Here is a 22138-nt window from a genome sequence, read left to right on the forward strand (position 1 = left end):
AATTTGCCAAAACCCCTCAAAATTCACCAGGTACCATTTTAACAACTGTGCAGTTTCTGATCAGAGGTCTTAAGTTTGCTTTCTCTTCTTGATTGCATGCTTGATTTCATGGTGTAGAAAGAGCAACAAATATTTCCAAAGACCTGACTACTCCGTTTTTCTTTCAGGTCATGTGGGCAATGTTGGCTTGGCCTCAACTGACCTTAGTGAGGAGGTGTGTGTAGGTCCAATCCCGTTTGGGCTGAACATCCTTCTGTGAATTTTGTCCTCGAATTTTACTGCATGAAAAATGAAGCCTCAGTCTTGGGGCATTCCTTTTAGTAAAGGTAGTTTGGGAAAGCAATGGGAAGTTTCCATGAGGATGGAGAAAGGCAAAATATGGAACTCACTGCAGACCATGAAATCAACAAGCAATATCCAAATCATGTCTGGGCAGACTACAACAGGTTTCCACAAACACTCATGTACACAATGTGAAGACTTTTTAGAAAACACATGTGTGTTTTGACTGAAAATGTCTTAAACTGCCTATTTTTAAAACACTTATTTTGTAAAATAGATGCTTATGATGGAAAGCTGCAAAAACAGATGTAACGCTTGCATTGCTTTTTACAAAAAAAAGAACAAATCATAGAATGGTTTGGGTTGGAAGGAACCTTAAAGATCATCCAGTTCCAACTCCCTTGCCATGGGCAGGGACACCTTTCACTAGACCAGGTTGCTCAGATCAGTGCTGTTTCCATTGTCAGATGGAATATTTTCATGCAAAATTTGCTTAATCTGAAGAGGATAGCTCTTGTGTTATGTCTATAGCTGGAGACATAACAGCCATCTGTAAACCTTCAGTAGAATAGCACTTTGTACAAATAAGGAGTGCAAATTATCATTACAAAATCATTAATCTTTACTTGTACTTCTTTTCAATGTTGCCCTAAGATAAGGCTTCACAAAGTCAGTAGGGAAATGTGTCCACTTCATAGAACCACTAATATATTCAGTAAAGGAAATTATATGTATTCTATATTGCTCGAACCTTACTTAAAGACGTTCTTGTTAGAAGTCTGTCAGGAGAAAAAATAAATCTCCTGACAGGTGGTGCTGCAAAAGTGTTGGTGTTCTATTTATCAGCAGAGTTCTTTCTTTCCAAGTAATTTGTTTTGCTCTTCACCGTTTATCTCTTGGGTGCTCTGCATCATGTCCATCCTTGAGGGAGAGCTCCTGCATGCCTTTGAATGGAGCCACAGAAAATGGTGAAAGAGTAAACACTTTCTCCCAACATCTCTCTGAAGAACACGTTCTCTCTTACTAAGAGGATTTTACTGTAGGATAAAAATAGGCTCCCCAGTGCACTAGAGTATTAATAAGGATTCCAGATCCAAAATCTTGCCTCTGACACCACATGGCAGAAATATTTACATTAGCTAAACCAATCACTGTTAATCTGGATCTTGGTTTAGGCAGGGAGGTTCATGCACACTACCATGCTGAATGCTTTGATTAACAGCTATTGCCTGGTTGAGAACCTGTTTTAATTTGCAGTTTAGTTTCACTCATGCTTTTTTGTTGTTGTTATTTATTCTTGTACCAAATGGCTTTTTGTTTAAATGGCTTTTGTTTGTGGTCTTGCATTATAGTTTCTGATATAGTACAAAGAAAGCAATGCTATCTCCTCTTGCCCTTCATTTTTGCAGTACAAATTGCTTATCTTCTCTAAACAAAATGATGACAAAACCTATGTTGTTCTCAAGGGCAGTGAGGTCCAGTTTCAAGATACGGAAGTTTTGGAGCTCTCCTCTTCTTTCAGGCTAATTCAAGGAGAGTTGAAGTTGGTAGCATAGACTGAAGTAGGAAATTAAAGAAACTATAGATACATTTTAAACTGTATTTTGCTAACCTACTCTCTCTATAATTGAACTAAGTCAAATGGTTTTGCCGTGGTTCTCATCTATAGACAGGCACTTTCTGTTGTTAAATTGACAGCCTTTCCTGGAATTACTGTTTTTCTATTACTTTTCAGATATTGCAGAAGTTGGGAAGCTAGGAGGGTTAAGTTTGATCCCCACCCATTTGTTTGTCCCACAAGAGATAATTCTCTCATCGTGTCAGTGGGGATTGTTTCCCAGGATATTTTCCATTAACTTTAAAATTCTCAGTCTTTGTTCTCCATGCCAAGTGACACACAAAAAAATGTGCACTTGCATCTTGGGAAGCATCATATCCTCAGGAAAGGTCTCTTGATTAGGTTTATTACTCAGCTGTAACTTTCCCTTCAGAACTCAAACATATCAATGCACTTCGTGATATTTGTGTCCACCTTGGAGGGAAGGAAAAGGTGGTGGTGCTAGTTACCAGCGCTGATTGAGCAGCTAATCTTGCAGAACATTATACATTACTAAGACTGCTGCTCCAAGTAGAAACAACCCTGAGGACTTAGCTGTAGATAGAGTAGAATTCGTGCAGTGATCAGCATTTACATCTACATGAATTTCTAAAATGTCCAGCACGTGAATGTCTGGTTTTAATAGCGGGGTAGGAGGTGGAGGATGGAGTGTGTGCAGGGGAATGTAGGAGAAAAAAATATTCAATATAGCAAATGCTGGCACTGTAGAGTGCCATAAAATTTTTATCCTCAAATCTTATGTATCCAGTTTCATACTGCTCATGCTTTGTCTAATTTTGATCATCTTTTCAAGCAGGGAATAGCTGGCAGAATTATTTACCTTTTCTGTTTCCAAACAATAATGTGGAATTAATTTGTCTGTAAACTCACAAATTGTTTCCACTGGACTGTGTTCTGAAGTTTCCAGACTCATAAATATTATATTTAAGCCACAATTAGAGTTTTATGTGTCTTTCAGGTTCAGACATGTATAAAGATGGTTCTTTACATCTCCTCCAAATTCATTATTTATTTCATGGCTTTCAGATAACAAGCTAAAACCAAAGTAGAGCATATATCTTCTAAATTTGTATGTAAAAACTTCCCCCTTTCTTGTCTCTGACTAATGAGAGCTATTTCTGGATAATAAATTGAGATTGTGCTCGAAGAGCATGATTTCTGTTGTCTTATATGGGTTAATTAACAGATTGCCTTTCTAAAGGATCACTTAGTCTGATTAAATTTTAATTGAAAAACAAGAAAACAGATGAGCACTTAAAAGACTGAAATAAGGAGTGTTTGTGTGACATGTGACAAATGTGCATTCTCTACCCTCATTCATTTTGCCGACTAGGAAGCATATAGAGAACACAGAAACAAAAAGAGGTGCTTGTGCCTCTAGTACTGTCTTTATTGAGACTGCCCTTTGCATGTTAAATCAATTATTTCCTCTCTTCACTGGGTTGCCACTGTCAGCAGTTATGGATTAATAAAGCTCAATGCTTGGTCCCTGTTACAAATTTATCATTTTAGCATTGTTCCCACACACATGTTGCCCTTGCAAAAACATAAAACCCAGGAGAAAAACCCCTGAAATGCCCAGACTTAAATTTGCCACTGTTATTTTTTAGACTCAGTCCGCTGAAGAACTTTCTGCATTGTTAAACATGTGTAATTGGTGCTGTGTTAAAATAATAATGCCGAAGAGAAGGGGAGGAAGAGTGTTATCCATCATCAGTGCCTGGGAGAAGGTGTGGGAAAACTCCTTTCCAACTGGCAGAATAGTCAGAAAGGAGGTCTATTCTGCAGTCAGGACAGATTTTTAAGCCACTAGCCTTAATAAAGGTAGGGAGCTGTGACAGTATTATCTCTTATGTTTTATTTATAATGGCATTGTATCTAAACACAAATGCTTTTGAAAAACTTAACTCGTGCTTTTTGGAAGGTCCTGGAGACTGTATGCAATAGTAAAATGTGGTGGGTTGACGCTGGCTGGATGCCAGGCACTCACCAAAGTCTCTCTATCACTCTCTTCCACAACTGGACAGGAGAGAGAAAATACAGTGAAAGGTTTGTGAGTTGAGATAAGGACAGGAAGAGATCACTCACCAGTGACCATCACAGGCAAAACAGTTTCAACTTGGGGATATTAATTGAATTTATTACTAACAAAATCAGAGCAGGATAATGAAAAGTAAAATAATTCTTAAAAACAACTTCCCCTTACCCCTCCCTCCTTCACAGACTCTACTTCCCCCCACTCAGTGGCTCAGGGAGACAGGGAATGGGGGGTTATGGTCAGCTTATCACACATTGTTCCTGCCACTGCTGAGGGAGAGGAGTCACTCACCTGCTCCACTGTGGGGTTCCTCCCACAGGAGACAGTTTTCTGTGAACTTCTCCAGTGTGGGTCTGTCTCATGGCAGCAGTTCTCTATGAACTGCTGCAATCTGGGTCACTCTTCCATGGGATGCAGTCCTTCAGACACAGCCTGCTCCAACAGGGGTCCCCCATGGGGTCACAAGTCCTACCAGGAAACCTGCTCCAGCGGGGGCTCCTCCCTCCATGGGCCTGCAGATCCCTGCCAGGACCCTGCTCCAGCACAGGCCTCCCACAGGGTCACAGCCTCCTCTCAGGCATCCACCTGCTCCGGTGGGTCTCCTCCACAGGCTGCAGGTGGATCTCTGTGTCCCCATGGACCTCCATGGGCTGCAGGGGCACAGCTGCTCCACCATGGTCTGCACCACAGGCTGCAGGGGAATCTCTGCTCCAGAGCCTGGAGCACCTCCTGCCTCTCCTTTTGCACTGACCTTGGTGTCTGCAGAGCTGTTCCTCTCACATTCTCACTCCTCTCTGCTCTGGCTGCAGTTACATCTGAGCAATAACTTTTTTTTCCTTCTTAAATACGTTATCATAGAGGTGTTGCCTCTATAACTTCTGATTGGCCCAGCTTTGGCCAGTGGCACATCTGTCTTGGAACCGGCTGGCACTGGCTCTGCTGGACATGGTGGAAGCTTCAAGCAGCTTCTCACAGAAGCCACCCCATAGCCCCCCCCCCACTACCAAAGCATGGCCACAAAACCACAATAGATTCACTAACTCATAGGAAGGATGCTGTTGTTTAAATCTCTTTGTATTTACAGGCCATTCTGGGATTGGGTAGTGTGAATTTTAAGAACAGCTAATGTGATAGAACTTCAGATGCATATAGGAATTCACTGGCATATCCAACAAACTCTTTTGCAGAATGATTTTGGAGCTCGTGTTGAGCAGTTCCAGTTTGCTTTGGGATATGTCAATGCTCTTCCTCAGTTCTGAGGACCTAAATAAGCCTTAGAGAAGCATCCTCAGAATTATACTAAATAGTGAATATTCTCAAGTGTGAAGGTATGTTTGTAGGATTAATATGTGGATGTTTCTAACCCCTCTTCAAACTCAGTTATGTCGTTTGAAGGACATACACACATACGCAGGGCTTCTTTACAGCACAGTGATGCAGTTATTTAGTCCAAGAGTATTTTCTCTCTGGTAAAGACTACTTCAGTGTTTCTCTGTGTTTGGTCGTATCTTGTTTAGTAGTTTCTTGTCTTGTGTTCTTACTGGACAGCCTGTTCTGTGCTGGTTAATCAGTAAATTAAAAGGGATGTCGAGCTCTAATCCACAGTTTTCTTCATAGCATGTACTTAATTACTTTCAGTGGAATCTGCTTTCAAAGTCCAGTAAAGGACAAGGTATCCCACTCTGTGCTTTCTCCCTCTAATAAAACTAGCAAGACTGCTTTAAAAGAAAAGAAGTGCTAGCCACATTGAAGTCTAGGAACAGGAGTTTCCCCACTTAAAAAAAAAAATCAATAAAGAATTGTGACAAAATTACCTAAATAAGAAATCAAGAACAAGACACATGTGAAAAAACCTTCTGGGTGTGCTGTGTTCTAAATTAGCAGCCAAAAATGAGTCTAGTTTGCTGTCTGTTATATCACAAAACTGTGCAAAGTGAAAACCAGGCATGTATTTACGTGCATTCTTTAAACATAAGGCTTAGATGTGGGGACAGCTTTGTATGAAGTGGCAGGTGCTGGAAGCTCAATTAGGTAAGAAAAATTCTGCTTAGGTGAAGGTACAAGTTCCTGACAGGCCAAAGCATAATGAAGGTAAAGCAATAGAGTGTCTTGGTTCTGTTATTCATTTGTGCATTGAGAAGCACTGTTGCATGAACAGAATGAAACACTAAGAAGTTGGCTGGGTACATGAAGAATCAACAAGATTAGCCAAACTTTTTCTGCAGAGCAAGTTCAATCTTGTTATATAATCTTTTGGATAAAGTGTGTTATATACAGTGCATTTGAACTCTACATACACGTGTCTGTTTTGTATGCTATAAGATACTGGTGGATCATTTAAAGTCACTTATAGCAAATTTAAATAACTTTTATAATTGCCTTATTAAAAGCACGCAAACAAGAACCACTGACATGTCGAAGCAGTTAAAAAAAAAAGACTTATTTCTTTCTTGTTCTTCTTTCTCCAAAGACTGTGGAAAAGTGAGAATACTCTATCTGCTGTATTGCTAGAAGTGTAAAAATATAATCTCATTCTGAATTAAATCTTGCTGTTGCTGGAACAAACTCCTCCCTTTGAAGTATGTTAAACCATATTTTGCCAGGATTTTTTCCCCTACTGGGAGTTTTCAAAACTTTGTCCTTTGATAGGAGAACTATATTTAAGACGAAAGTGTTGATAGAAAAATGCAAAATATGTATCTCCTTGCAATAGCATTTGCACTGCATTTATGGAGTGATTGGTTGTGACAGCAAGGGGAAAACTTATCCCTTGTTATTTGTAGTTGATCTACGCAGGAATGTAAACCTGGGGAATAACACTTGCTTTCCAGAGTTTGGGTTTGGTTTTTTTTTTCCATTTCAATTCATAGATAAGGGGGAAGGAATCCTGTATACTCATAGTGATATCTCTAGGTTTTTGCACAATCTTCATGTATTCTTTTGATTATGTGTGTTATTTACATCTGTCAACACCAAGCATTAAGCTTGTGGAGCTTCTGTTCTTCTAGAAGTGAAAGTTAATGTTATTCCCTCAATGACTACTTCCAATTTTTTGCTTCAGTTTCAGCTTTGACCTTGTGGTGGGTGGCTACTGTCCATAACCCCATTGTGCTCTTTCTGCCTTGGATTTTGTTTGTTAAAACAGACTGTATAAATTCTAGGATTATCAAGAGTCTTGCAGAACCTAGTTTAATATAGGCCAGCTGAGGAGTCACTCCTTTATGTTCAGTTGATCTGGAATCAGACTTGTGTAGTCAACTGATGTCCTCTTCATTTAATGTGGAATTTGTTAATTCCCACCATCCTTCTATAGTGCAGGTGCTGCTGACTCATATCCTGCACCTCTTGCCCCAACCACCTTCCAGCTCAACTCTCTGCATAGGTCAGTAAAGGACAGTAAAACTTTCACAGGTTAGCAAGACACGAGGGTGTTGCCTGTCAGACTGAGACAATGTGGTTCATTTGTCTTATTTTTCTTTCTCAAAAAAGGTCGCAAACCATTCCCCACAGAAGACAAGTAGGAAATCCAGGGCTCAGCTAAAAGACTTCTTTTTACATCTGGCATGGTTCTTGCCCTGACAAACACAAAATTCATACTGCAAACACAGATAATGCTGAGAGGGAAATGAGAGGTCAGCTATCCTAAGTCCTGCTGGTTCGTGTAATCCTGCAGAGACTGTCGAGCGGCGAAGGCAGCCTCAAAGGCTTCTACGTTTGGCCCTGTGTGCTGGCCCTGGTCATATGCCAGCGTGATTCAGCTGGGAACTCTTGAGTCCAAGCAAGCAGTCAGGGTAAGTCTATCATTACAGTAGAGATGGGAGTGAAAAAGATGGCAGGAACCACAACTGCGTGCCTTTCTGGTGGCTTTGAGCTGCTCAAAAGGGGTGGATGGTAACTACCATCGATTCCTGAGAGCTCTTGCCTTGAGCAGATTACATACGAAAGGTGCCAGGTGCCAAGTGGAAGAAATAAGCATCCAGATAGGGTGCTGCTGTTCTGTATTCTAGGCTGTGTGGGTCTTTTTGTATTCTAATCCTTAAAGAATTTTTTTTTCCTTTCCAAGAAGTGATGAGCTTCCATTTGTGTGCACAGGCACGTGTATAGCAGCCATCCTAAAGATGACATGGGAATAGCTGATCTTTCTGCTGCCTCGATGAAATCATTTCACCGTATGTGAATTCTCTGGGCTTTCTGCAGCTCTGCCACGTTGTATCTCTGGCTACCAAAGTAAGCAGCGTGGCACAGCAAGATTTTCTTAGCAGTACTGCATCTGTCTTTGTAATTGAGGTTGGGATGAGAGGTGAAAGAATATATAGGTTAATATGAAGTCTTCGAAAAACTCAAACAGGAAATTTTAATAGAACATTACTTGTATACACCTCATATATCTAGACATGAAAAGTAATTGGGGAGAAAGAGTTTTTTACTCATTGGTAAAATCATTAGTTGCATAGTTGGCTTCACTTTCCCTTTCCTTGCCCAAACCCCAAGCTGCCAAGGTATTCCAGAGAGGAAAATATTTTCTCTGATGGACGGTATCTTCCATTCAGTTGGGGCACATCAGGGGTGCAGAGTGAAAGCCAGTCACCTTCAATATCTACTTCATTTGTTTGTTGTTCTCACTTTCTCCAGTGACCATAACTCAGAACAATAGATTATGGCATTTAGTGTTATATTATATATTTGTTGTTTAACAACTAAACCCACAAACTTAGTCAGTAGTTGAGCTGTAAGCCAGGATGCATATATTCGAGTTTGACTGTGAATCTACAACTTGATCTAGCTATAAAGTACTTACAAAATTCAAACTGTACCTGTGAAATAGGTTCTGCTGCTTTTAATGTGCAAGCAGATGTCAAAGTGCAATATGCCAACAGAACAGGAAATTTCTGGCCATGGCCACTGTGCTGCCTGTCTGCATAAGGAGTCTGAGGAGGCTGTCCTGTCAATCTAGCTGTGACCACCCACAGACATTTTTCCTTGAAAAGGGTTACTGGCTGAGAGGGTTTCTTTTCCCTTTATGTACGTGTAATCAATCCTGAGACAGTATTATCCAGGTCAGCAGAACTTTGTAATGTATATCTGACCTGGGAGTCTTAACATGTGACTCAAGTTTTTTATTATTGGAAAGATATTCATTAACAATGAAATGCGTTTTTATTGCATTTAAAAATATGATTATTATAAACAGCTGACTGCTACTGTAAGTTTATAGCTGGAGCCAGAAAACCTAAGTCACTGCAAAACCCATGTGGGACAAGTAAAAGGGTGTGCAGTTTTCATGGGCATGGATTTTAATTGTTTGTGTATTTTAAGGTAACCAGGAGTTCCTTTAGGCTTTTTGTTCATACAAATGCTTGTATGACTTCACCTATCTGTTTTGCCCTGCTGCTACTGCATTTGGTTAAAGCTGAAATGAACAGCAGTATATGAGTTTCATCTGATAGTTTAAATTTAAAATTTGTTACCCTGGACAATTTTATTGTGATTGACTGAGTTGTCAGTATTATGCATACCTATGATTAGATAACTACTGCACTTTTCTGGTTTCTTCAAATTGTATAAAAGGTTTAGATGTCAGTGTGAAAAAAGATTGCTGTTGAAGCTTTTATTCCTTGTAGGAAAGTCTCTGAAGTCCTTGGTAGATTTGTAATTCAGTGTTTTTCAGTGTACTAAATCTTTACATCCTTGATAAAAGAACTTGAGAAAGAAGAGAAATTACTCCCATGTTCTTTTGGAGTCAGAAGTGAGGACAAAGCCTAGGAGTCCTCAAAGGATGGGTCAGTTTCTGCTTTAGTGGATTCAGCTTTTGGATCCAGTAGCGAGCTGTGATTGTCCATTACAGTCTAATACTGTTGAGAGTAGAATGAAAGCCACTGGGTCTGATTTCAGGCTTAATAATTCAATTACATCTCCTTTCTTGTGGAACAGCAGCATTTCAAAAGACAATTGTTCATACCACTGGGAGAACCTTAAAGCTGCCATTAGACTTACATGTCAAATCTCCAGGGAATGCTCTGAATAAGATGGGAGGCTTTAGCCTCTTCAAACGAAACCTGGCTCTGAGCAATATCTGGCTGTTCTTCCTGTATGTAGTAGTGTGCCTGTGGGGCAGGATCTGTTGCTCTAGTTTATATATAGCCAGTTTATTGTCTTCTGTCTTCAGTCTGGTGTATCTGTCTATCTGGCCACAAGTACCCCAGAAGTCCTTTTTCTTTCCTATTGCTTATTGTCATCAGACCCAACTATTCCTTACTAGAGTATCTTAAGATTTTGTGCCAAATATTAAATCATTCCTACTTGTTATGCAAAACCTGTATCACAACTTTTTTGCACTCCTTAACTCTTAGAAAAAAATTAGTAATGGTGTGTGCCCTATTTGGGCCAAGACTTCACCTTGCTATTTCTGAATTTGTTTTGAGAACTTTTCAGCCCTACTCTTACTCATATAGGGGGGATTCAAGTGGTATGTGCCTAAATGGCTCTCCTTTGTCCAAGACAGAGGAGATTTAACAACTATTTCCTGTGATGCCTGGTGAATCTGGAGTTTTCCTGGTCATCAGAGGGTTAATAAAAATGTCACCAAAGCCAGGAAACACAAGGCTGTATTGGAGCAGGGCTGGGGTTTGTGGGAAAGTGGGAAGAGGTACCTTGCAAATGGAGCATATTATCTGCTTTGTTACTTTCAAATTGCGTCCCTTTTTCTGCTTGTGTTAATGTCTCCAGAAGAGGTGGTAGTTTTAAGGCTGTTTAACTTCCAATAATAACACAAGAGTCCCTGAAACTTCTTTGCGTTTTTCCCTTGCCAAGAAGCAGAACTGGAGAAGCAGGGAATGAGGGAGAAGAGAGGGTTTAATTCTGTGAGGCAAAAGACATTTGACTGAAAATACAGTCCTGCCTTTATCAGTATTAGCTGTCCTGAGGTGAGACCTAAGGCAATGTATAAATTATGAGTTAGCTATTTTCAGCTTTTGCATTTGGGCTTACTTGAAAAGGTATTTTTAAATTACATCTTTCAAGATACTAAGAACACTTGCACTATCTACCCTCTTCTTCCTTGCTTCCTATTTTACAATCCAAAGACTTTTTGGAGGAAGTTTTCTGTAGTTTGAGAAATCAAGCACAGCCAACTTGAGGCATTCTGTATCCTAGCGTATGAAGATACAGGCATCTCTGACATTAGAGCCTAACAGATTTGCCAGGCAAAAAAAACACAGCCATGTTTGCTGTTCACTTGTATAATGTCCACTCACATTTTTTGTTCTAAGCCAGAATCTTTAATTATTTCAGTATGGCAGAAGTTATGCTGCTTGGAAAGCAGCTACATATTTCCCACAGCACCAAAGCTATCTAAGCATTTTTGTGACTATCTTCATTCCTGCAGCTGGGATGCATATAGTGCATTCAGACTTATTGCAGGTATAAAGTAACTTAAAAGACTGGACTGGAGATGACAGATAATTTTGTGCTAATAGCCAATAGCTGTGTGCAAATAGGGACAGGAAGAGGGTGTCAGCTGTGTCTGGAGAAGTATCTGTGGTTCTCTGTATATAACTTGTAGAGCTGGTCATCTGCCCCCCATATGTTAGCTGCCTGGCTGTGAAGGGCAGCTATGTCCAGCAGCTTCTTCCCCTCAGATCTGGGCCCCCTTTAAACCTCCAGACCTCAGATCCTGGCAGGTCTTGACATAATTGTCCGTGCTGGGAAACTGAGCTCATGAGGTCAGACCAAAGTGGAGTAATGAGATAATGGCCTGTGACAATGGGAACGGATCGTTCGCTGGGTCTCTTAGAGATCACTTGCTCTGTGAGGAAACAACAACTAAAAAACATCCAAGTCTGCTTATGGAATGGAAAATGACTGGAAAACTGGTGCTTAGTGTAACATTTAGGCAGTGGAAGAAGTCAAGGCATGTTTTCAAGCATAATAGAGAACAGATTGTGTTTTTCAGGTGGTTTGGATGTCCTTTGGGACTTCCAGGAAGTTCATCTGCAGACTGTGGCAGGAATGAGTGATTGTACTTTGATTGGTTTCTCCTCAGATGATCTCCTGTGATCCATTTTTTTTTTGAAGAGGGGTGGCACTGTGTGTTTTAGTTGCCTGCTCTCGACCTGCCTGTTCTAGGTTCTCATTTGTACACCACTTTCTCATGATAAATGAGTGCCTTGGTAAGAATTCTGTCCTTTTCTGTCCGGAGCCTGTAGGATATGGAAAGGCACTGCATGCAGTTTTGCACACACTTGTAGTTTAGCAGGAGAAAAAAGAAAATCTAGTTCTTTACCTTCATTCACTTTCAGTGCTTCTCCTTTTATCTTCTGTAACAGCTTCTGTGTTGAAAGTGCATTCTTAATTACATTGTTTGCATCTTGTATATGCACAATACATTCACTTTGAGGGCATTTTTATTGCAGTAGGAGGGTGGTGATATGTATTAAGTCTGAAGAATAATTAAAACCTGTGTTAACTTGTGTATGTTTTCAGTAGTGATTGAACTTTGTGTTGAGTCTCTGCTGGGTCCAAGATCAGATCTTAATCAAGTAGAAAGGAAGGAAGGGGTGATGGGGGAAGGAAGAGTTGGATGTAGTTACCTTTATAAGTTCTTGCCAGTTTAAGATAAACTTCACCTGTCATGTTTATTCCTAAAAAAAAAAAAAATTTTAAAAGTACATTGCTTCCAATTTTTTAGGTAATCAGCTGAAGATAGTTTTTACGTTCAACACTTATTGAGGGAGAAACACAGAAAGTGGATAGCGTTAGAGATCAACATTTGGAGATATCTTCACCTTTTCTGTATATGGGTGTAGCCTCAGAGTTTTGATAAGTATTTACTCTGAAGGGAAAAAAGCAGAGTAACCTGATAAGGTTTTAACTGCATCATGATGTGACAGGGCAAAGATTGAAATAACTAGAGATTTCACAGAGACAATATAGTACATTGGTTTGGCTTTTTTCTTTTATTCTGGGGAGGTAGAAATGCACATCAGCATCGGCAAGATGCATGGTTTTGATCTGAAACTTTCACTTTCTACACTAAATAGTAATTAGGGTTTTTTAATCAGTGTGTTTTCTAGAATCTAATTTTGGAAAAGGAGGGGAGGCTAGTTCTTCCAAGCTCCTTCCTACAAAAGGTGAGTGGTTAAGAATTCTTGAGCACCTGGAGATGTGAAGAGCTGTTAAAAAACTGACTGGCCGAATCTGTAGAAATGCTGCTGACCTCACTTGCTTCCCTGGACCATTGTTAACAAGTGCTTTGCATTTGTCATGGCATACCAGATTCCAGCATGGGAGAAGAAAAGGGCCTGATTCAAGGACAATGATTGGAATCCTGTTGCATGAAATGCTGTGAAAAAAAGTTAATTTCTCTGTCTTTGAAATGTACAGTTTTACAGTTTGCTTGTAGATGGTTTGACTTCAGTAGAGACAGCAGGTGAATTAACATGAATCACATGAGCTTTGCCAAGGATTCTATGACATTCATGCCCAAGTCAAGCTGAGGCATGTAACAGTGTTTTGAAATGGATAGTAGTTCTGAAGACATCCCTAATATTAAACCAGATTCAAGATCTGCACTGGAGGTTAAATGCTAGTTTAGTCTGCAGGAGTGTTATTTGCTCTCTGGAAGAGATCCATTCGGCTTAAACTTGTAAATCAAGTAAAAGTTTATCTAATTAAAACTCCCTATTTAAATGTCAGAGCACCTGTGTTACTTTTGCTTATGTGAAACAATTTTTTAGTATTTCATAAAATTATTGTTAGTGAATATACTAGGCCAGCTTTCACAAAAAATTCAGAGATTATTTTGAAAGGGGGACTAAGGGGGAAAACCTGAGAGGGACAGGCACATTCTTTTTTAGGCTGCCAGGATTTTATAAGATTGACAGTGAGCTTTTTCCTTACAGATTGTGTCAGATGCTGCTGGACAGGGGGTTGCCATCACTGGGAACAATACTTTCAACAACTGGAATTGGCCTAACGCTGTGATCTTCGCTGCTACTGTGATCACTACGATCGGTAAATACTTGCTGTATCAGCCTTCCTAACTGTAGTTTTCTGTAGGCTTTAGTGTGTTTGTACTCTCCCATTTCTGTGTCAAGGTAGCCACTGAGTAAAGTCCCCATGGCTGGAGCTGCCTAGAGTGTGTGTTCACCTGCAGATTCATAGAGGAAAAAAAACGAGGATTTTGGCACTCTCCATGGGTGTACAGAAGAGAAAGGTGTGCCTTTCCAATCAGTAATGGATTACAGGTGCTGTTTGGGTTGGCTGGTGTCATTCCAGTTCCATTGATTCATGCACTTAAATTTCCAAATCACTTAAAATTCCAAAACAAAAGCGTAACAAAGCATGCCATTAAACTAATACCTCAAGCAAGTGCATATGAGGTTTTTGTACTCCTGTCTTGTTACACACATGCATCCTCTTGAGCTACTACTAAATCATCAGTGTTCCTGGCTTGCAGAACAAGCTAGACTTTTTATCCACCTCTTAAAAGAAGGTGAAGCAGAACAACTGTTGTTTTTTAAATATCACTGCTGATTTGTGCTTGTAAGACCCTCTGCACTGAAAAGACTTCTTCCTCCTCTGATACATAGGTTTTCAGAACTCAACATCATTTGCCTTCTGCTTTTACAGAAAAATCTTTCTACATGGTGTTGTTAGATACTTGTTGCACCTACAGTTAAAAAAAGAAAGGAATGCAAAATAACCAGAGAGGACTGGATTTAGAAGTCTTACTGTTAAACCATATGCAGTACTGTGGTTTTCTTTATTATTTGAAATTCACAATACTCAGCTTATATTGTAACTTATGACAAAATGTTGAAGTCAATAACACACGTAAAGAAGAAAACTCTGTCAGAAGTTCAGAAAATAGGCTGCTGATTTTGAAGCCTGAGTCTGTAATACTCTGTTGGGTTCTGTGACCAGCAAAGAACAAAATTCAGTTGAAATATCTTGCACTTACTTACCTTGCACTTAACTCACAAGCTCTTACCCTGCAAAGGTACCAGGTCACAAGTTAAATGTGTATAGTGGATCTTTCATGTGGGAGCTAGCTTCAGGATGAATTTTGAGTTTCATTCCATAAAATTGAATCAAATTAAGTTTTTAATAGTGCTGCTTAAGATCGGGGCATCATATCAGAAGTTTTGAGATGAGCTTTATTTTGTATTTATCCCATCTTGTCCAGAAAAAGATGCACAAAATCTAGGGAACTCGTGAAGTGCGGGTTTTTTTGCGTGTTTGCTAGAGTGAAATTGGAAGGCATCCAGATTCAGAAGATCAGCAGCTGGAGTAAAATCCCTTTTAGATGGTGAAGTAAGGAGTGCCTGACACAGTGGGAGCCCACACAACGTTGTTTTGTGCACAGGTAGAAGTGCCTTGAATTCTCTTCAACAAGAACAGACGGACCACATACTTATCTCTTTCAGGTTACGGAAATGTTTCTCCAAAGACACACGCTGGGCGTCTCTTCTGCATATTTTATGGGCTTTTTGGAGTTCCTCTCTGCTTGACGTGGATCAGTGCGCTGGGGAAGTTCTTTGGAGGACGTGCCAAGAGGCTGGGCCAGTTTCTGACAAAAAGAGGAGTAAGCCTGGTAAGCCCTTACTTGTTTACCCTTGAACTGTGTAGTTTTGATGCATGAATTAAGCTTACACTTCTTAACTTGCCTGCTTATCTTGTAGTAAGTGAACACTTGCACAACTATGAATTTTCCCAAATGATGTTGCATTGAAATAACTAAAAGAGGGATTGGGTCTGATGTGTTAGTTCTGCAAGAAGTTTAGCAAAATGAGATCTCATAGAAACCTTTGGTACTACTTCTTACATTAAAGACCTTTAGGACAAATGTACATAAGTCTTCATTTCACAGACATTTCATTCAAGCTCCTTCAGGCACGGAAATGAAAAAAGCTGTCCTGCTTGGCTCCCACCTGCCTGCATGCTAACATGAATATTTCCTGCTGTGCAGTGAACTTACTGCACAATAATATTTTGTTCTGAATTACTGGCTTGTGGTTTTTTGTTTGTGGCTTTTTGTTGGTGTTCTGGTGAGAGTTTGTTTGAGTTTTTTCTTCCCTTCCCCACTGCAAATGAATTCTCAGTCCTAACTCTGCCCAGAGATGGGAGGCAATGCAGGGTCATAGTGCCTGGAGGGTGCTGGGACTGCTTTGGGTCCTGGTTTCAGAAACAGAGCAAGAACTTTCTTGGTTTTGCACCTGAGAAGAAAGTGCAGAAAATAATAGTGAACTACATGTGTATGTGCAGTTTTGTACAGAGGTTGCATGAGTGGCAAAGGGAAGGAGACACAAGTAGGAGAGAAACATCTTAAGACTTCTGTATTCAGAAGAGTAAAAGGAAAGTCAGAGGTACTGATGGCTTTTTAGACTAGAGTGCTATGTCCATATCCCATGCCAATTTATAAAATACCAGGGACTCACTAAACTCTTCCAAGAGTGTGAAAGAAAACTATGAGGAAATAATCCTTTTTTAGCAAATAGTTGTAAGAATAGGGAGTTCTGCCTAAAGGAAAAAAATGTGTGTTTATTTCAGTCACTTTTAGTGACTTTTAATTATGGTAGCTAAATTGTTAGCACAAAACCCTGAAATATCTGGTACTGTCAGATGATTCTTGGTGCCATGGGTGGGGAAAAAAAATTGAAATCTTTCCCTGACTTTTTCTTTTTTCTTCACAGAGGAAAGCCCAAATTACATGCACTGCTATTTTCATTGTTTGGGGTGTCTTGGTCCATCTGGTTATTCCTCCCTTTGTCTTCATGATGACTGAAGGATGGAATTACATTGAAGGTCTCTATTTCTCATTCATCACTATCACCACCATAGGATTTGGAGATTTTGTTGCTGGTCAGTAATTGTATTTTATGTATTACTTCATTACTTGCATAGTGTGGCAATTCTACTTCCAAACTCTAATTCGAAAAGATGTTTTCTAAGCTTTTCCAGCACATTTTGCAGAATAGAATGTTCACTTAAGGCTCAGTACTGATCCAGTGGACTTGATCTGTCTCTTCACTGTTGGTGTAGACACCTAAGGCCTTTATTGGGTTAATTTGGCAGCCAAGTTCCAGAGTTCATAAGTCCTTCTGGTGCCCCAGGTCTCTACTTCAGGCAAGGAGCTACTGTACCCACCATGATAGTTGTGCACGTGTGAATGGGGTCCAGTGTACTAAGCAGGATGTGTAGGCATTGGGCAGTGCTCTCCACACCTGCCTAGAACTAGTCAATGGGGAATGCTGAGTATATTCCTCTCTCCCTCCTAAGCCTCTTCTTTCTCTAAAATCCACTGCTTTGTTCAGGGCTTTAGAGGTGGTCCTTGTAAGTGGAACTCTGAATCTTTTTCTCAAGGAAGGTGCCTATATATACATTCTTCAGTGGCAGGAAGAAGACTTGTAGTTTTCAAACAGGAGAATGTTCGCTTTTATATCTTATAAGGAGAGGATAGATATGCTGCATTTTAATTTTGTTAGTCCAGTGGTCAGAATACATGCAGCCAAGAAGTGGAAGATGTGGGATCAACTTTTTCTTTCAGATCCCCACTTACTACCTATCAGACCAGTGTTAAAATAACGAGGCTCTTTTAGTGAGGAAGAGAGTAGTTCTCAGAGTCATAACTTCAAAGGTTTATCAGCTGTGAGTCTTCTTTCAGTAATGTTTTTGTTTTTAAATTTCTTGTAGGTGTAAATCCAGATGCAAACTATCATGCGCTTTACAGATATTTTGTGGAGTTATGGATCTATCTGGGACTAGCTTGGCTCTCACTCTTTGTTAACTGGAAGGTCAGTATGTTTGTGGAAGTCCACAAAGCAATCAAGAAACGGAGGAAAAAAAGAAAAGAATCATTTGACAACCATCCTCGGTCTAAAAAACCCCTTCAGATGGGTACCTCAAAGGATGTCAACATTTTCAGCTTTCTTTCAAAGAAGGAAGAGACCTACAATGACCTTATAAAGCAAATCGGGAAGAAGGCCCTGAAGACAAGCAATGACAAAATGATTATAGTGGAAAATGGCAAACAAATGAATGCCAGTATAGATGTTCAGGTGACTTACACAAAGACAGAGTCATTTGAGTATGATGAGGCTTCCCTGGACATTCAGAATGGTCATGTACTGAGACCCCTCCATGATAAACGTATTGGAGACAGCCCTCTAGAAGGAACCATGTTTGTAAATCAGCTGGACAGGATTAGTGAAGAAGAAGGTGAAGTGTGGGATTCCAGAGACTATCGACCCTTAATATTTGAGAATGCCAATATAACATTTGTAAATGAAGATGATGATGAAGACGAAGATATCTCAGATGATGAGGAAACGTCAAAATCATCTATGGATGATAATCTTGCAGAGGAATCTGAAACCGCAAAAAAACTGGTAAAATTCCCATCCTCTGATGAATCTACCTTTACCAATAATGAGCTAGAACTTTCTGTGCCTTATGAACAACTGATGAATGAATATAATACAGTAAGCAATGTGAAGGCTGCCACGTGAAGCATGCCGGACAATGGTTTTCTGAAAGTGGTCAGTGCATATTGAACATAGAGCAAGGAGAAAAATATGTTTGCAGCTTCTCCTGTCTCTTTGAAAACAGAAGCAAGTCCCAAACTAAGAAACTCCAGTCTTCTTTTCCCATCCTAACTTGGCTTCTGAGCCCATCAGCTTTGCTTTTCTGACAGACTTGTAAAATAACAGTTGAATTTGGAGTCCCACTCCTTCTTTGGATTTTATGGTTCTTGAACAAAATAGAAAAGACTAGTTAATACACTGGATCTGCTCTGAGTTCATACATTTCATTGAGGAAATAGTTAAGGAGTGTAACTATACTGTTGCAAGACTGTTTTGGGCATCAAACATGTTCGGTTACTCCATTAGCCTTTCACCTCTGAAAACCTGGATTTGAATCCTGCTTTTATCACAAATTAAATCAAGGGGGTTGCCCATTGTTAAGTTGTCACCGCCAAAAATACGGCGCTAGCACGCTGTACTTAATGAGAAACTTTAGACGAAGTGCCAGGACACACAGATCTGAGCTGAGGTGTGCTGGTAGACTGAGAAGGAAGCTTCTGAAGCATCTCTGTAGAATATGTCAGTGCTTGTCAAATTGTAGTGAATTCTAATTTTATAAATAAAATATTAAAATTTAGAGTTCTAAAGGAATGGATTGAGAAGGAGCCCTCTAACAAGGAAGAATCATCTGGGATGAAGCTCACCAGTTGGGCTGCTAAGCTGCACATCAGCCCCAGAACTGTTAAAAGAGTAAAGTGACTGGAAGACTTACGGATCAAAGCATGTATGAGCACAAGCAGGATGCAATGAACTTTTTTAATGTTGAAAGTGTCCTTCCACTGTCCATTTCCTAAAGGAAATACTTGAATGAACTTTATACAGTATCTGTGTACAGGTGAAGTTTCACCGATACTGTTCTTAGGAAAAAATCACCTTGGGAAGCACAGATACTCTCCAAATGCCCTGATGCCTGTCAGAAGGGACCTGTAGCACTGCTGCTGATCTGGGCAGTGTGTTAGTCAGTATTGTTGTTTGATTTTGCTCTCTGCCTTGGTACTTCAGACATGACTGGAATGGGAGATGATTTTTGAAACAGTTGATAACACTTTGTATATTTTTTTTGGTTTTATAGTTTGACCTATGTGTGTATACAATGGTTATTCTATCCCACTTGAAAGAAGATTGGGCAATATCAAACCTTGGGCAAACTGAGATGTGATCAAGTGACTTCAGGCCATAAGGCACTTTTTTTAGAAGGAACTTTGGCTCTAAGCTTCTAAAAGTATTATCTTTTGACTTGGAGATGGGCTACCCACTAGAAGGAAGCATGTCTGTTCATAACATGTATGCCCAAATTGTTTTGGCTACAATGAAATTTTACCATGGTTTTATTTTACTTTCTTTTTCCATATCTGTGCATTAACCCTGACAACTCTTTCAAATGAGGCTCTTGATTATATGCTGGCAAAAGGTACTGACTTCAGTTTTATCCAGTATACTTGGAACAGAAAATAGCCAAGATCTTTAAACCTTAACATATCAGGTTCTGCTGATCTGTTTGGTTTTAGAGTATTTAAGTCATTCTGGTATGTCCGAAAGTTTCCAAAGTCCAGTGAACAGTTAAAAATTTTCAGTGTCTCAGTCTTGTTTTCAATGTAATGCTGGCAGACTCACTAGCTCTGTAAGAAGAGCTTATGGAACCTTGGAATGCTAATCTTAAATTACTAGCTCTTTCTGATAACTACAAATATTGGCTGCAGCTTCAGTTGCTGGCCTGTTCCACAGAAGGAGGAGGATATATGGGAAACTGGCACTCTGGTTGGATAGCCTTTAGATGGGAAGTGTTGAAGTTATCTACTGTGAAACAAGCGACTGTCTTTCCTAGTCTATTTTTCTCCTAGAATTTTCCACATATGTGGCATTTTTTCAAATAGAATGTGAACACAGTGGTGAAATTGTGGCCAGCTTGTGTCCACCTCTGTTATACTAAACAACTGTGGAGTCAACATAATTTGATTTGGTATTTAATCTGCAATTTATGATGTTATTGTTGAAGAGAGATTCTCATTTATAATGAAATTTTTTTTAATTTACACTACTTGGAGCAGGGGTGGTTGGATGACTTTGACTTGTATCTGACAGGAAAGCAGGAGAGGCCATATCAAGAAGATTCTTACTTACTTCTAGTAAGATACCTTAATCCCACTGTTTTAAAATTACTCCAAGCCCTTCAGGTTTTTGTGTCTGAAGGGTTGTGGTTGACAGCTGTACTTAAAAACTGTAAGAAGTGTTAGATAGGATTATGTGCATGATGCGCAGGATGCTTGTGTAGTCAGTCTAGCCTTCTCTTTTTTTCCTAAAATATTTTTTGTTTTAAGAAGTCCTCACTAACTTAAAAGAAAATGAGAAAGCACTCCATATAGCTTTTGTTGTCCTCCAACTCGTCTTCCATTATTGATGCAAAGATCAAAGTTTTAGTAACAGTTAGAAAGCTACAGGACAACGAGGAAAGAAAAGACTTCCAGCAAGTGTGTGAAATGGAAAAGCATAGTCCAATCTTCATTTAAAAAAAAAAAAAAATTCTCTTTAATACCGGAATAATACAACCCAGACACTTGGCTGGGCTGCTTTGATTGGGAGGGGGTGTTGTACACTGGAACCCAGACTCTGTTCTGCGTAGCAAAGTGCACTTGTACGCCAGAGCTGAGAATAGATGGGATCTGTTTCATATTATCAAGCTAGATGTGGCTCTCTGGCCTTTCCCAGTGTAGTCAGCATAGACTATAAGTCTGCATAATAAGTATCTTGGGATTTAAAGTAATAGTTTAAATTTATTAAAACAAAGTACAATATTCCCAGTTTTTCGGGGAAACATGATCACACCTCACAAAACTGTTCTCAAGATATCCCACCATGTGCCTTAATGTAATCTTAACACTGAGAAAAAATTCCTCTTTACACAGGGGCCAACAGAATTGGTCTCGTTAAGTCCTACATGTTTCAGAGTTTTGGAGGGGTTTAGTTGGTGCATAGCTTTCATAGTGGCTCTCTCCAAAAGGCTGAACCATTCCCAGGGTTTTTAAAATTATGGTGCCATCTCAGAAGTGCCAAAGTGCTAAACAAGACAGCTTTTTGCCTGCCTGTCTTCCATGTCCTGAGAAAAGAAGCTGCCTGGGGGACCTAAACTAATGTCTTTCTGCCTTCAGATTTACATGTAGTGACTTAGAGGGGTGTCCAGGCTGGATTTTGTTCTATTCAGCTCCAAAAGTGCCTCTGAGTGAATTCCCCAGTGCTACCTGGTTGTGTCTTGTAGTTATTTCAATTATTTGGTCAATCTGGAAACATTTTCTTCGGACACTAATTAAGATTTCATTTGGCTAACAATGTTAACAGTTTTCTTAAAGCTGTGGAATTGGTTTTATAGGTGAGACAGATCTCTTCCTGGAAAGAGAGGAAAGGGGGATTTTTAAACAAAGAAGGAAAAAAAGTTTAAAAGCATGTATAAGGAAGGGATGGAATAGCAGTGGAAATTCTTCTTTCTAGCTATTGCCTACAAGCAGATTTTATTTCCAGTCACATCATGCAAAGGATGGGTTCACTTACTAATTTTGCCAAGATGAGCCAGTACTTTCTTTTTTTTTTTTTTTTTTTTTTAATTGAAACAAAAAATCCTGAACT

The 22138-nt window shown here is 39.7% G+C and overlaps 1 protein-coding gene across 1 annotated transcript in view; it reads left to right on the forward strand.

Annotated features, from left to right (window-relative positions):
* The window catches only part of KCNK5 (potassium two pore domain channel subfamily K member 5), a gene marked incomplete at both ends in the record, with an annotated part of 31078 nt that extends 12633 nt beyond the window's left edge, over window positions 1-18445 (forward strand). The window contains 4 exons of the mRNA XM_082276743.1: window positions 13838-13949; window positions 15365-15531; window positions 16631-16799; window positions 17631-18445. Of these exons, the coding sequence (XP_082132869.1) occupies window positions 13838-13949; window positions 15365-15531; window positions 16631-16799; window positions 17631-18445 (1263 nt within the window). The remainder of the gene's footprint in view (window positions 1-13837; window positions 13950-15364; window positions 15532-16630; window positions 16800-17630) is intronic.
* Window positions 18446-22138: the final 3693 nt, after the last annotated feature.

Source organism: Coloeus monedula, assembly GCF_965178545.1.
Source record: "Coloeus monedula genome assembly, chromosome: 2".
NCBI lineage: Eukaryota > Metazoa > Chordata > Aves > Passeriformes > Corvidae > Coloeus > Coloeus monedula.